Here is a 14,941-nt window from a genome sequence, read left to right as displayed (position 1 = left end):
TGCTATGATTCAAATGGTGCTATCTGTTGAGGCATTGTTTCCTTGTCTTCTTTCTTAAAGGAATGCCTTGCAAATGCAATTCACCTATGTAAATTGAGGTATATGGTTTTGTGAGAACTTCATAATCATCAATATACTTTAAGTCGTCGTTATTTACACTGTTGCTTTTGTTTAAAACTTCCAGGACACATTACAATTTCTTCAGAGGCACATTTGTATCAGCTTGCACATGAAAATTACCTTCCATATCTTCTAGAACTTTGACAATGTTCTTCAATATTATGGTCTTCCCAACTGTATCCTAAAATATAGCACCAGAAAATGTGTGTTATATTATTGAAAACTGTGCAAAATTTAAGTTACTATCTTCAGTGAATCTTAGAACCATGCCTGACTTATTCACCTTATCTTCTTCTTTTTCAATTAAATTACAGAACAGCATCAATAACCAAGTAACAGTTGTCATCTTATTTTAAAATGTGAAGAAAAATGCAGTCTTACCTATAATAGTGAGATTCCTATAAGTCTCCAGCATCACATCTTTGTAGAGATACTTCTGGGAAGGATTCAGCAAAGCCCACTCTTCCTTAGTGAAGTCAACATGCACATCATCATAGGTCACTGAATTCTAAAACATCCCATACATGTGTACAAAAGAAAGCATGATACTGATATTGTAAATGTATACTTCTTTGACAGTATAGACATATAATTCTGGTTCTCCCCACACTTATACTATAGACATTATAAAGTAATCACGAAGTCACTTTAGAAGGAAACTGAATAGGAGGGTCACCTCTGAAATTTCTTTACCCTTTGAATGGGATATCACCTTGCAAGGGAAATGCCTATTACAAAACATAGAGAGACAAGAAAACAGATAAACAATACAGAGTACACGAGAGAAATTGTATAAACAATTACTAACTACAAAGAAGAAAAATAAGATTGACAAGCTGAATGTATTGGCTCACACTTTAACCCCAACACTCAAAAGGCAGAGGCAGTTAAATCTGCCTCTAAGTTGAATGCCAGCTTAGCCTATGCAATCAAGTCCAGGACAGCCAGAAGTACATATTAGGACCCTGTTTCCCATGCAAAAATCAGTCAAACAAACAAAAAGATAGAACCAAGGGGGTTTCACTGATGTTCTTACAAAGAGCTATGCATTCACTCCAGTTCTAAATCTATCTTCCAGAAATCTGAAGTGTCCCAATTCAAACTGTAACATCAATAAGATTTTACTAAAAGGCACTGCATGTTGTAACAGTTATAAATGGACAGATGAAAACATTAGCAATATGAATGTTGATCATAAATAATCAACACAGGGCAGGAGAGATGGCTCAGTAGTAAAGAGCTCTTGCTGGTCTTTCAGAGAGGTGAGCTCAATTGCCAATATTTATGCAGGGGATCACAACTATCCACTATTCCAAGTTCAGGATTTCTGAGACTATCATTTGATCACTGTGATGACCAAGTACCCATGTGGTGCATATCCATGCATACAGGTAAAATACTCATATTCATTTAAAAATTCAAAACAAACATAACAGGCAGGAAGAAGGTCATGCACCTACAATCCAATGACTCAGAAAGCTCAGGCAGTATGAATATGATGAATACATGGCATCCTGAGAAACAGAATGACACATTCTGCCTAATTTTAAAATTCAAGATATGGGTGAAGCTTAGTACAATAGCATATGCTTGACATGTACAAAAACCTACATCCCAGGCCCATTACCCAATAATATAAAAACAAAAAATCCAGGCATGATGGTCCACCTTTTATCCTAGGACTTGGGAGCCAGAGTCAGGGTGGTCTCTGAGTTTGAGGCCAGCTTGGTGTATAGAGATATTTAGGACAGTTGGGGATACGCAGACAAATGTTGTCTTCAAAAACAAACAAAATTTAAAAGAGCAGGCTACCAAACTGCCTTAGCACTGAATAGCAATTGCTTCAACTATAGCTTATGTGATTTAGAGATATAGTCTATAATGGTGGTGAAGGCATGACAATACAAGGAAGGTGGATAATTAGTTTTAACCACAACACAGTAGACACAAAGAACAGGAAATGGGTTGAGGCTATAGAGACACATATCACACCCCCAGTGAGGAATTTCATCCAGAAAGGCTCCTCCTACTTAAGGTTTTACAAGCAATCAAAAGAAAGTCACCAAGGAGAGGCACATGTTCAAATACTTCATTCTATTTGGGAGGTTTTTCATTCAATCAACTACATTCTGACCCAGGTCACTATAGGCTCATGGTCATCCATAAAGAAAAATGCATTTAGTTACTTCAATGATCCTCATAATCTGCAGCAGCCTTTATACTGTTCAAATATCCAAAGTCTCTTACGACACTCAAGACAATCTCTTGACAGTGACATCTTATAAAATCAGAAAATGAGTTATTATCTTTCACAAAATGCCGTTCACATTCCAAAACAGAGAAATGGAGACATAGCAAGGAAAGATTAAACCAAGGCAAAACTGAAGCACAGCAGCACAAATACCAAATCTTATAGCTCTGCTTCAGATGCATGGAGCTTCAGTTTCAAAGTGCTCAGATGACCCTATCCCAGCAACTTCTCATACATCTCTCTCCCTGGTTACTTCCACTCGCTGTATGCAGCTAGCACTCCATGGAAGATGTCTCAAACCTTAGGTATCTCAACATCTTGTGGTCACAAAATGCAACCCAGGCTGTTGTGGAATATTATTTTAAGATATGTTATATTTGTCTATGCTGTGGAACATTTGTTTTAATGATACAAAGATGTGTTGCATTCTTTTATGGTGCATTTGTTTAATTCTGTGAAGTTGTGATACTTCTAAAGCCTGTCTAAAATACTTGATTGGTCTAGTAAAGAGCTGAACAGCCAATAGCTTGGCAGGAAAAGATAGGCAGGGCCAGCAGGCAGAGAGAATAAATGGGAGGAGAAGTCTGGGAGGAAAAAAAGAAAGAATGAGGAAGAAAAGAAGAGAACACCAGGGGCCAGCTGCACAGCAAGATGTGGAATAAGAAGTAAAAAAAAAAAAAAAAAGGTACACAGAATGGAGAAAGATAAAAGCCCTGAGGTAAAATGTAAATGGGGTAATTTAAGTTAAGAAAAGCTGGCTAGAATCAAGCCAAGCTAAGGCCAGGCATTTATGAGAATAAGCCCCCATGTTTGTAATTTATTTGAGAGTTGGTGCAGGCATGCCCCTAAAACAGTAAAGAATTGAAAAAAAAATCCAACACCACTAGGCTTCATCCTCACAGCTTCATGCAATCTCCTCACTGTGTTTCCGACTCAGCAAAACACAGATGCCTACAACAATGCTGAACTGTAACCAAAGACTAAGAATACATGACCTTAAATAATAATTCCTTCTGGTTTCCAGGACCAACACATAATGACTGATCCTGCAAAGTCTGATTTCTTAACTGGGGTAGACACAAATATACATGGACCATAGGTGCAGCAGGTTTAGTATGAAGCTGCTTCCTGTGACTAGGAATCATTTTGCTTACTCCTTCCATAAATTGAGGGTTTAGCTGCATGGACCCTTACCCTTAGGTCATTTTACTAGGCTTTCATTCCATAGCAAGGGCATTCTCTATAATGGTGATAAACTCCTTGAAAATTCCTGCCTGTTTCAGCACTTGACTGCCATCTGAAACTACCCTCGCATTTTCATTTATTTCTGCCCCACTTGTTTTTTTTCAACTGTAGACCTGAATGAGTCATCAGTATTAACCATCCAACAGATTTGATATTCCATTTAAGAAATTAGCCCATTATTTTTTAATTCTGCATTACTAAATTTCCAGGGCATGAGCAGAATAAGATTTTGGAGCCAAAATATCATACAAATGACCTCTAGCTTAATTTTTATGGAGTCTATTTCTGACTGAAATCCTATAATCTCAAAGTCCACTTTCTGCCATTATTCTTAACATTCCCATCTTCCTGGTCCTACAAGAACAGCCAATTAAGTTCTGTATACAACTTACTCTGGTTTTCGCCACCTAAAGTCCCGATATCTTTCACGTTCTCCCAAAAGACAATGTTCCAATGTTGTACCTAGCAACAAAATCACTTTTGCTCTTCCATTTTTTTTTTTTTTGTTCTAACTTGGTTTTATGCTGCTGTGATTAAATCCTCTAACAAAAAAACATCCCAGGCAATGAATGGGTTTATTTGGCTGATTGTGTCAGAAACTCAAGCTAACAATTGAAGGCAAAACCCATGGGCAAAGATTGTTTCCTGGCTTTCTCTCCTGCCTAGTCACTCTCATGCTCATATTGCTCCCTTTTCCAGCCAAGACCCACTTTCTTAGCAATATTGCCACCCTCAGTGGAGGAGTCTTCCCTCATCAATCTTCAATCAACACAATCTATCACAGACATAGCAGTTTCTGGTTATTATGAATAAAGCCACTATGAACATAGTTGGGCAAGTGTCATTTTGGTAGGATGGAGGAGCATCTTTTGGTTATATACCCAAGAGTGGTATAGCTGGGTCTTGAGGTAGATTGACTCCCAGTTTTCTGAGGATTGTATATTGATTTCCATACTGGCTGTACAAGTTTGTACTTCCAACAGCAATGAATCCCTTTGCTCCACATCCTTGCCAGCATTAGCTGTCACTTGTGTTATTGAACTTAACCATTCATCTGTAAGATGAAATCTCAAAGTAGTTTTGATATGCATTTCCCTGATGACTAAGATGCTGAACATTTCTTCAAGTCTTTCTCAGATATTTTAGGTTCTTCTACTGAGAATTCTGTTTAGAGGGATACCCCATTATAATTGGATTATTTGGTTTGTTGTTGTCTAGTTTCTTGAGGTATTTTATTATCTTGAGTGAGGCAACCCAGAAGCACATAGACAAACATGGTGTACTCACTTACACATGGATATTAGCAGTTAAGTAAAGTAGAATCACTGTAATCACAGTTAATCACAATACAATCCATAGATGCAGAGAGGCTAAGTAACAAGAACAGCTCTAGGAGAGATGCATGGATCTCCCTGAAAAGAGGAAATAGAATAGATTTTTGTGGGTAGACTAGAGGCAGGTGAGGATGAGAACAGAAAGGGTCAGGTGAGTAAGGAAGGGACAGAGGGGGAAAAGACAGGGAGAGATGCCTGGAATGGGGAGCTTTTAGTGGGGAATGTCAGAACAGGGCAGTACAAACTTCCTGGAACCTATAAGGGTGACCCCAGTGAGGACTCCTAGTAATCAAGAATACAGAGGCTGAATCAGCCATCTTCTGTAAGCACATAAGGCTCTCAGTGGTGGGACAGGCACACCAAGCCAGCCACACAAGTTTAGAACTACACTTGTCCTGCCTGCAAGATATGAAGGAGCAATGGTGGCTCAGAGCTTCTATAGTGGCCAAGCAATGACTGGTCTAACTTGAAGCCCAAGCTGTGAGAGGCTACAGGTCTCCTTAGATAATCAGAAGCTTACACACAGCTCCTTGCTTGCTCATGAGAGGCTACTTAGATATATTGCATGAGGGGCTCACTTTGCCTCTGCTGGTGAGTTTTCCAAGACTAAGCAATTTTGTTTGGAGCTTTAGAGGCTTCTGCCCAGCACCATGGAGGAGCCATCAGAGCTGTTCAACCCTGTTCTGAAGTCAAAATCTCCTCAGACAAGCAATGAACAAGACTCCTGTGATGATTCAGTCTTACAGCCAGAAATAATAGCAAAGGACTTGAAAAAGCTGACCCTCAACCCCGGTGCCAAGAAGCCTCCTTCTTCTCAGCCAATACGTAATCATCACCACTGATCCCTAGTGAAGATGAGACTGGTGGAGAGCAAAAGTGAAAAAATATTGAGAGAGGTCCAAAGTGCCTTTCCCAGGAGATAAGTCTGCACGTTGCTGTCTGTGCGGAGAGATCCCGTAGCAAGGATGAAAAGATTTATACGGACTGAAAAGAAACCAAGAAGTCATAATGGAAATGGATATGAAGAAAGTGAGCCATTCAGATGCCTCTGTACTTTCTGCCTGTAACAAGGATGTGATCCTGCTGAGAATGCTAAAATAGGGCAGAATTAGGACCGTCAGTTCAGGGCTAAATTGTGCACTGCTCTTACTGCTGATAATGCCATGCAGCAGATGCGAAAGCTTTTTTAAAATTTATTTATTTATTTATTTTAAGATTAAACTGTACAGCAGTGAGTTCTATGGTAGTTTTAGTTTTAGTCTTTCCTGGTGCTGGGTGAACTCTTTCCACACTTGTTACCATTAAATGATAGAGAATGCGTGAAGTTTGAATACATACGAGTGACTTTAACTTTAATTTGACCCAAAAAAGCAAGAATGAGTCTCAAGTATTCTGTGAGCTTTACAAGCCTCAAGTCTAGGGTTAAATACAGTGACTTGAAAGAATGTCAGTAGAATTTTGGGATGGTTTGGTTTAGAAGGTAATAATTGGAATTGATCTTTTTTTTCTAATTCACAGAAATTTGCAATAAAGGCAATCTTATCTTAATTTTAGTAATAAATAAACACAAAAAAAATAAAGTGGAAAAAAGATATATTGCATGAGAGATGTCAAATGTCTATTTTTAGTCATGTCTTTATCTATGAAATCAACTTTTTTATGACTTTTATTGCCTGAAAGATTTTGTTAGAATATATAAACTGTAAAAAGATATGATAGGATAGAGCAATAAGAGAGAACAGCATGATGAGAGAATAAAGAAAAGAAACTATCAAGAGAGTACATGAGTGTTCTTATTTCCCTAGTAACCCTCAGATAGAAAAGTCATAGCTGTACCATGCTGTGCATTTCCCTTTGAACCCTGAGTGCTGGTCTAAAGACTGGACCTCTGGGGCACTTCCAGGAAACTGCAGTTGGGATGTATTTATTGTATGAGAGAATAAATTTTTTAAAAAAGAAAGAAAGGGATGTGAGCACAGTGAGGGGAGGAATAGAACAAGGCAAGACTAAAACTCAGCAGGGCAAACAACAAATCCTGTAGCTCTGCCTAAGATGGGTAGGGCTTCATTCTCAAGGGGCTTAGAGAACTCTATAAAATTTTCACACCTGTCTCTCCTTTGCTACTTCTGTTCCCTGTATGCAGCTCTCCATGGCAGACGTCTCATAGATTGGGTGTCTCAACATCCTATCATCTCAACATACAACATTGGCTTCATCTTCACAGCTGCATGCAATGAACTCTCACAGTCTCCTCACTGGGTTTCTGAATCTGCCAAACAGAGATAAGTGCAACAGCGCCGAACTGAAACCACAGAGGGAGAAACCATGAGCTATAAGTTTTGCATCTTTCTTGTTTCCAGAACCAGTACAACATGGGTTATCCCCCCAAATTTGGCTTCTAAGTTGTGATGGACACGACTATGCTTGGACCAGAGTTACAACAGGTTCTGTATGAAGTTGCTTCTTTGAATTAGGAATCAAGTTGCCTATTCTTTCCATAAATCAAAGGCTTAGATGGATGGAGTATTGTCCTTAGGGTACCTTCTTAGGCTTCAAATGCTGAGACGGGTCTTCTCCTTAATAGTGCTAAACTTGAAATTTCCTGCCTCTGCTTCACCACATGACTGCCATTTGAAACTACCTCATGCTGTTTTCCTCTATGTATTGTATGAGAGAAGAATAAATTTTTTAAAAAAGAAAGAAAGGGATGTGAGCACTGACTTCATTTGTTTCTGTACCACTTGTGTCTTTTCCACTGAAGACCTGAATGAGTCATCAGTAATAAACACCCAACAGAATCAACACTTTGTCTAAGAAATCCGACAATTACTTTTTAATTCTCAGAGAACAGAGAAAATAGGAATGATTTGGGGACAAAATATTATACAAATGACCTCTAGCTAAATTTTTCATGGTGTCTATTTCCCACTTAAATCCTATGACCTCAAGCTCCACTGTCTGCATTACGTTCAATACTCCTATATTCCTAGTCCTACAAGAAGAGATGATTAAGCTCTGTGTGCAGCTTTCTATGGCTTTTGCCATCTAAAGTCATAATATTTCCACATTCTACCAAGCAACAAAATCACTTTTGGTGTACCACATTTGATCCAACTTACTTGTTTCCTTTTGTGATTAAATTCTCTAAGTAAGAGCATCTCAGGTAATTAACAGGTTTATTTGGCTGATAGTGCCAGATCACAACCCACAATTTTGGGACCTTAGGATAGAAACTCAAGCTGGGAACTAAAGGCAAAAACTACAGGGAACTGTTTACTGGCTTTCTCTCTTGCTTTGTTACTGTCTTGTCCTAAGCTATATCTCTCAACTGTCTCAGGTCCACTTGCTTAGGGCATTGAAAGCTCAGTGGAAGAGCCTTCCCATATCAATCAACACAATTTCTCACAAACATAGTAACTAGAGATTCTGATCTGGGCAGAACTTCCCCTTCCCCACAAAATCCACACTCAGGGAGTCTCAGAGAAGAAGGAACATGGCCCAGGTAACCACATGGACCAAAAGAACCACAGTCTGGCTCATGGTCCATCCCAGTCACAGAAACTCTGACAGCTCAGCTGAACTGCTACTCTTGGTCTGGGGTCAGTGGTCCCCACACTCACCATGGCATATCTTGTGATCTCCCTCACAGCTCCCTACAGCAGAGCCAGAGGAGAGTCCTGGGAAGAACCTGCAAGCTACCTCCCAATGGTATTCCTAATTGCTAAGCCTTCCCAGGACCTCACATTAGCTAAGGCCATGCAGCTGGGACTCAGGACAGTAGCAGCTCCCCTACTGAGTGATCAGAGATCAAATGACACAGAGAGCAGAGGCCTTACCAGCTCTGCCCTTCCACGTTAGGGGCAGACAGGATCCTAATCTGGGAAATCTGTATTTTAGTAGAAATACTTCCAGTCTCCCAGAGCACTTCCTGTTCCCCTTCCAAAGCACACAGTCCTTTGTATACAAATACACACTGATTGTCTAGTGCAGCCAATCATAGCTAGGAAGTCCTGCATCCAAACACAGGTCCCATTCAAAAAAGGAACTATTGTTACTATGTAACTGTTGTTAAAGAAAAACAGGCCATGTATTAGAAAACAAGGAGTGATCTATGGTATGGCTTGCCAGCAAGAAAGAGGCTGTGGGCATGATGTAGTCATAATCTCAAAGAATTATTTTGGAAAGTTGAAACAGAATTCATGGCCATGTGTTCCAAAGACTAGAGATTTGCATGAAAGTAAACCAAGAATTACTCACATTTTCCCCCTGAGGCTATACATCATAAACAAGGAAAACAGCAGTCCTGTTAGGCAGGGCCACACCATTTTACCAAGATATTCTGTATTGGTTGAACTTGTGTAACTACAGGAATTTGGCTTAATGATAAGGTCAGTTCTTTACCCAGATTATTGATTGCCCTGGTCTGTGGACCCCAAGAAATGGCCAATCAGGACATTTATGGAGCATCTAAAATTGATTACATGACTGCACATTGCTAATCTCAGTGTTGCTGAAGCAGGAAAGCGTTCACTCTCTGTTCTGCCCCTCCCTTTCTGAACTGTCACTACATCAGCTTCAAAGGTGGTCAGTGAACTCAGTTCTGGCACAGATCCCTCTTCATTAGTATGTCCCCCCAAAAAGCTAGAGAGACTGGGGGACACTCATTAACTGGTCTATTTTTCCTTCTCACTGGGCCCAGCCTGGAAGGAGTTACAGGACTGTCTTCCAGCACTGGGCAGCAGAGGCAGAATTAGGTGTTCAATGCAATTCTCAATTACATAGTATGAGGCAAGCCTGGGCTACAGGAGACATTGCTCTAAATAGAAATCAATAATCAACACCTCTTGAGAGAAAAGGAATGAAACTATTAATGACCTAAATACATTAGAGAACAGAACAAGTAGAGATAAGAGCAGGAATGTACTTTAAGAAAGTTAAAAAATAATACCAATAAGTGATATTTTAAAATGATAAAAAATAATATATTAAGATTTAAAAAAACTTAGCTATATTGACTTCAAAAAAGAGTAGGACCTTCTCTAGTAGATGGAATATCATTTGTAAGAGAGAGATTGATTTTTTTCCCTTATGCACTTGTTGGCTGCTGAGATCTGTAACCTGACACAAAGAGTTACATTCAATGGCCTTTTTCTCAAACCTCTGAGCTGACATACCTGTGTCAAGCAGGACTGAACATATCTGCATAGGAGAGTTGCTTAATAGAAAATTCAATACCCTTTGGTGCAAGTTGACCTTCCCAAATTGTGTACCAACAAGTCTGGTTTGTCTTCATTCACAAGTCATCAATTGGTACACATTGGGAAATTACAAAATCACCACCACCATCCCAGCTACAGTCAGGTCCTTTTTCATAATGTTGACTCCAGCAGCTGATTGCCTACCCTATTTACTCCAGCAGTGTACACAATAAATGATTCTTTCTATTCTGGTCTGACGGTATAAACTATTCTCTACATGCAAATCTTTTTCCTTTTACTGCAATGGGTATTCAACTGCATGACTCAAATGGATAATTTTGAAACTCTGAGGTGGTAAAATCATTCAATTTAAGATTTTGCAGGTGTAATATAGAGGACAGCAAGGCGTCACTGCCCTGGAGAGCAACAGACTGAGGCCAAGGCTACTTGTGTCAACATAGGAGATCTTGTTTCAGAAACATTTTTCTAAAAGGCTAGAAACGCAGCTGTTCCAGAATCAGTATGCCTTCCCAGGGGAGAAAAAAATCACTCTACACACTTAAGAGATTAATAAAGAAAACTCTCTAAGAACCCCATTTCAAACAATTCTGGCCTTTCAGAGCCTGCTTTTGTGGTTGCTCATCCACTATCCTCCACTAGAGGGGCTTAGCTTGACTGCCCTTAGCCAGGCAAGCACAGAAGCTTGTGTTTTATCCTGCATTATTATGCAGAGATCTGCTAGTTGAGATGGTTTGTTTTAGGGTAGGAAATGAAATTGCCTCTCAGTGACAGGAATGGCCGAGCCTGCTTTGTGTTTTGACTTTTTTTTTTAACTGATGGATGGTGCAGCATGTCTCCATGTCTCCATGGTTGTTTGTTGCTAAACTTTATATAATGTGTGGTTTCAATTCAGCTTGAAAAATAATCTCACTATATGTAGCAGTACATTATATGTACATTATATGTAATGTTAGTATTTCTGCTTTGAATCCTTGATATTGCAATGGAATTCCTACTTTATTAAATGTATTTGATATGCTAGTTACTGTGTGTGATTTAAACTTCTTTTCCTTTCTCCCTTTCCTGGTTGTGTGCTTCCTTTTACAACAAGCTTCTAGAAACAGGTAGTTCTGAGAATTACTGAGCTGTGTTTGTAATGCAGGTATACTTAGGGAGTATGTAAAATAATCATTTTAACAAAAGAAATAGCTATTTAAAATTTAATACTAACTATGGGGAAAGGGTCCATTGTGTAAAACATAGTTTATCTTTGGATTCAATGTTTGTCTTTGGTTTTACAAAGTAGCTTGTATTCTCAGTATTTTCTACATAATATGGTAAAAAGTAGAGCAATTGCAATGCATCAATAAAATGGGTAAATTTTCAAAAAAAAAAAAAAAAGAAAAGAAAACTCTCTTTAATGATAGCATGCACTCATCTCTGGCTTGCATTCTACATATGCTGTCATCCTTGTGTCTTTTAGGTTCAGGCTCCCAGTTACACTTTGAACAATTTAAATAGAGACACGCAACTTGCCAGTCTAGACACTTAGGCAGATGGGAGCGTTACACAGCAAACATATTCCCAGAATTATTTAAGTACACCAAGGACCTCAAACAGCAGGACCTTCTTCAGTGACGGGTCCTGAGGTGAAGGTCACAGGGGATGAGAACGAGAGGAAAAGTAGAAGGTAGAAAAGATAAAAGCTGGGATGGGGAGGTCTTGCACAAGTCATAACAGGCTTTTCAGTCTTCTCTCAGAGATCAGGCCTCAATTTAAGTTTCCTGAGATTTGAGCAAGCAGCATGTACGGTGACCACTCAAGATTCAACCAATTGTTTACTGTCTGGAACACCTTACCAACTTAGAGCTACCTGAATGAGTCAATGTGAAAGTCTGGGCCAGAGTCAGGTCCTACAGTCAGTATGTGCTAGGTCAGCCAGCCTCCATGGCAGCTCAAGGACAAAGCAAGAGACTTGTCCAGGCCTGCCCAAAAATGGTAACTGTAACCCCCCAACTAACCCTAGCCAATTAAAAGTTACTAACCCAATTGCAACTCACATAAACCAGTCCTGAGTCTGTTCCTATGTAGTCTGTACACCCCAAGCCCCCTTGCTTTAAAAACCCTGCCCTATTGCTACTCTGGGTCTCTCCTGCTCTGCTGCTGCATCCAATGGATGGAGAGACCTGAGTTAACTCGTAACAATACAAAGACTCTTTGCTTTTGCATCTGATTCGGCCTCTTGGTGGTCTTTGAGGTTGGTTGTGACCCTGTAATGCCTCCTTGGGCAGCTCGTTAGAGGCCTGTTATTTGATATAGGGATGGGCTTAGTGGCTGGTTGTAAATCAAGGATGTCTCTTTGTAATGGTTTGGGGCTGAATGTTGGGACAATCCTGGTGAATAAATGTATATCATAGTATCCTAATCTCTAACAGTCCTGGTTAACATACTGTTTATCTTTGGGGTGTTTTAGAGGTAACTTTTGCTCAACTAAATTGTACTTTGTGAGCCTTATTATCACTTAATCATTGGTAAATCCTTTGTATCACCAAATCTACTCTTCTATATCACAACTTAGTAGTGGAGTACTACCCAACACATGAGATGCCTTTTACAACTTCCACAAAATTAACTATAAATGTATTTTACACATAAAGGTTAAATGCAAAGTGCTGAATGTCTAAGCCTCCCCAATCTGGCAACCTGCCTTCCATGGATGAACCAAAAGCATGTTGAACTTGAGTACAAAGATCTTTCTACATGCAGCTCCCTACTCCCAACGCTTTGCACAGATGAGGCCACAGAGCAAAGTTATTCAGGGGCAGGCACCTTGTTAGGACCCTCTACATGCACAGCTTGGGGTCTTGCATCTTACGACATCAGCAGGCACTGGTGACTACGTGGTCATGTAATCTGTGCCTTAAAAAAGCCGGACACGGACCTCCACCCTTGCTCTCTGCTCTCTCTTTGTTCCCTCTCTGCTCCCTGCTCTCTGCTCTGCTCCCGCCATCTTCCTTTCTCTCCAGGCCTGGCTCTCCCCCCTCCTCTCCCCTCCTTCTTTCTAATAAAGCTCTTTGTAACTCTGGTAGTCGTGGCCGTGACCTGTGACTTTTCTGCCAGTAGCCAGCATCGCCACCCATGCCGTTTATCATAACCATCATTTGGTGCCGTGATTCAGATAGGAAATTCTGTGCACTCAGCATCTGGGGCTGAAGGTTGTCGGAAACCTAACCGAGGACCTGCGACTGCCCTGCCGGCTACGCATTTGCCTGCCACTGTGGTGCTGTGCTTCTGCTGCCACCACCGACGCGTCTCCCCAAGATTGGTGAGTCCCCCACCATTTCCTGCGGCTGCAGTCTGAGCTATATTACTTGTGCCAGACCCCTGGGGGGTCCTCGGCTGCATACCATGACACATTCTATCTTGACGAAGTATAGGATGCTGTCCCCCTCCCCAGGGAGGGGGATCTTCTGGGTACGTATGCCCCAGCCCTTACCCCTACAGTCAGGGTAACCTGTGCTGTTAATGTCAATTCTCAGACTGCCTATTCTCAAGGATGCTTGAGATAGGAGCCTGGGATCCTGTTGGTCATTTTTCTCTCTCTGCGCTGCAGCCATGGGACATAGGGGCGGATACCAGTAAATCTGACCGCATAACAGCCTCATGGGAACTTCTGCCAGTGAAGGGGCAAATGAAAAGTTACCTTATCCCCAAGTTTTCTACCGAAGCTCTGAACCTCACCCCCACCCCCCTCTCCACTTCTGATTCTTCCTCTGCCACGTGCAACCATTTCTGTCTATCTGACTTCTACTTTCTGCTCTCTGGCAGTGGGTGGGCTTTAACTCACCTTAACTCCTCCCACTCATTCTCAAGCTGCCATGAGAAGTGTGGACAGGTCTGAAAGCTGGCTAGGGTGCATGCAAATAAGTTTATGATCAGGACCCACATGGGGATCACAGTAATAAGGATGGCTCTTTAGCCAGAGATCAGTTTATAGCCTGCCTCCTGGCAGGTCTTCCTAAAGTTGTCCTCAAGCCAGCAGACATCAAAAAATTCAAGACACGGGGTAAAATCCATCTCTTGCCCCCAGACACTCTTAACATAGGACTAAAACTTAAGCATCTGGAGAGCAAGGTTCCTGACCCCACAGGAAGAAGTTTCATCTGTGGCATTTAAGGTATACTGGGGAGAGAGTTAAAAAAAAGCCCAAGAACAGAATTTCCAAGTGCTGGCACACGCTGGCTCCTGAAAGCCCTTGGGTCCCTGTTTTAAATGGGCTAGTGCATGCCCTGCCAAGCCAGGCCATCACTGAGCCTTGTTCAAAGTGCCACCTAGAAAGACAACCAGTCAGCTGACTGCCCCCAGGCACCAAGAGGCAGGAGGACAGACAAAGACCTCCAGCAGACCTAGGCTCGGCCACAGGCTCATTTGCAGGAACCCAGAATGCATCATGGAAACAATCCATTTCTTTCCTTCTGGACACCAGAGCCACTAACCCAGTCCTGGGAGTTTTGGGGTCTCACCTCTCCTCATTTCCCTATTGCCGGGGTAGGGAGGGAGGCCTTACCCACCTCACCAGATTTAATTGTACTTTCAGGGTTACTTAATGGGAAAAGATTTTCCCGTTAAGATAGGAGCTTTCATTTTATTGCTCCCTCCATGTGCCTAACTCCAGACCTGTCAGAAGTGCCTCTCCTTCTCATACACACAGACAGGGCCCTGATCCCTAATTCCAAAGAAATAAGTTCTCATGCACCACAAGCTTTTCTCTTTCTAGTTCCCTCTTCTAATCA

At 41.1% G+C, this 14,941-nt stretch overlaps 1 protein-coding gene across 1 annotated transcript in view; it reads right to left on the bottom strand.

The window, feature by feature from the left end:
* The window catches only part of LOC102908204 (uncharacterized), a 40,660-nt gene that overhangs the window by 2,768 nt on the left and 22,951 nt on the right, over window positions 1–14,941 (bottom strand). Inside the window, exons 2-3 of the mRNA XM_076544585.1 lie at window positions 502–628; window positions 241–301 (exon numbers count right to left, since the gene is read on the bottom strand). Of these exons, the coding sequence (XP_076400700.1) occupies window positions 241–301; window positions 502–628 (188 nt within the window). The remainder of the gene's footprint in view (window positions 1–240; window positions 302–501; window positions 629–14,941) is intronic.

Source organism: Peromyscus maniculatus, chromosome 9, assembly GCF_049852395.1.
Source record: "Peromyscus maniculatus bairdii isolate BWxNUB_F1_BW_parent chromosome 9, HU_Pman_BW_mat_3.1, whole genome shotgun sequence".
NCBI classification, from domain to species: Eukaryota; Metazoa; Chordata; class Mammalia; order Rodentia; family Cricetidae; genus Peromyscus; species Peromyscus maniculatus.
Note: the sequence above shows the minus strand (reverse complement) of the source record. Positions and strands in the feature narration are given on the sequence as shown.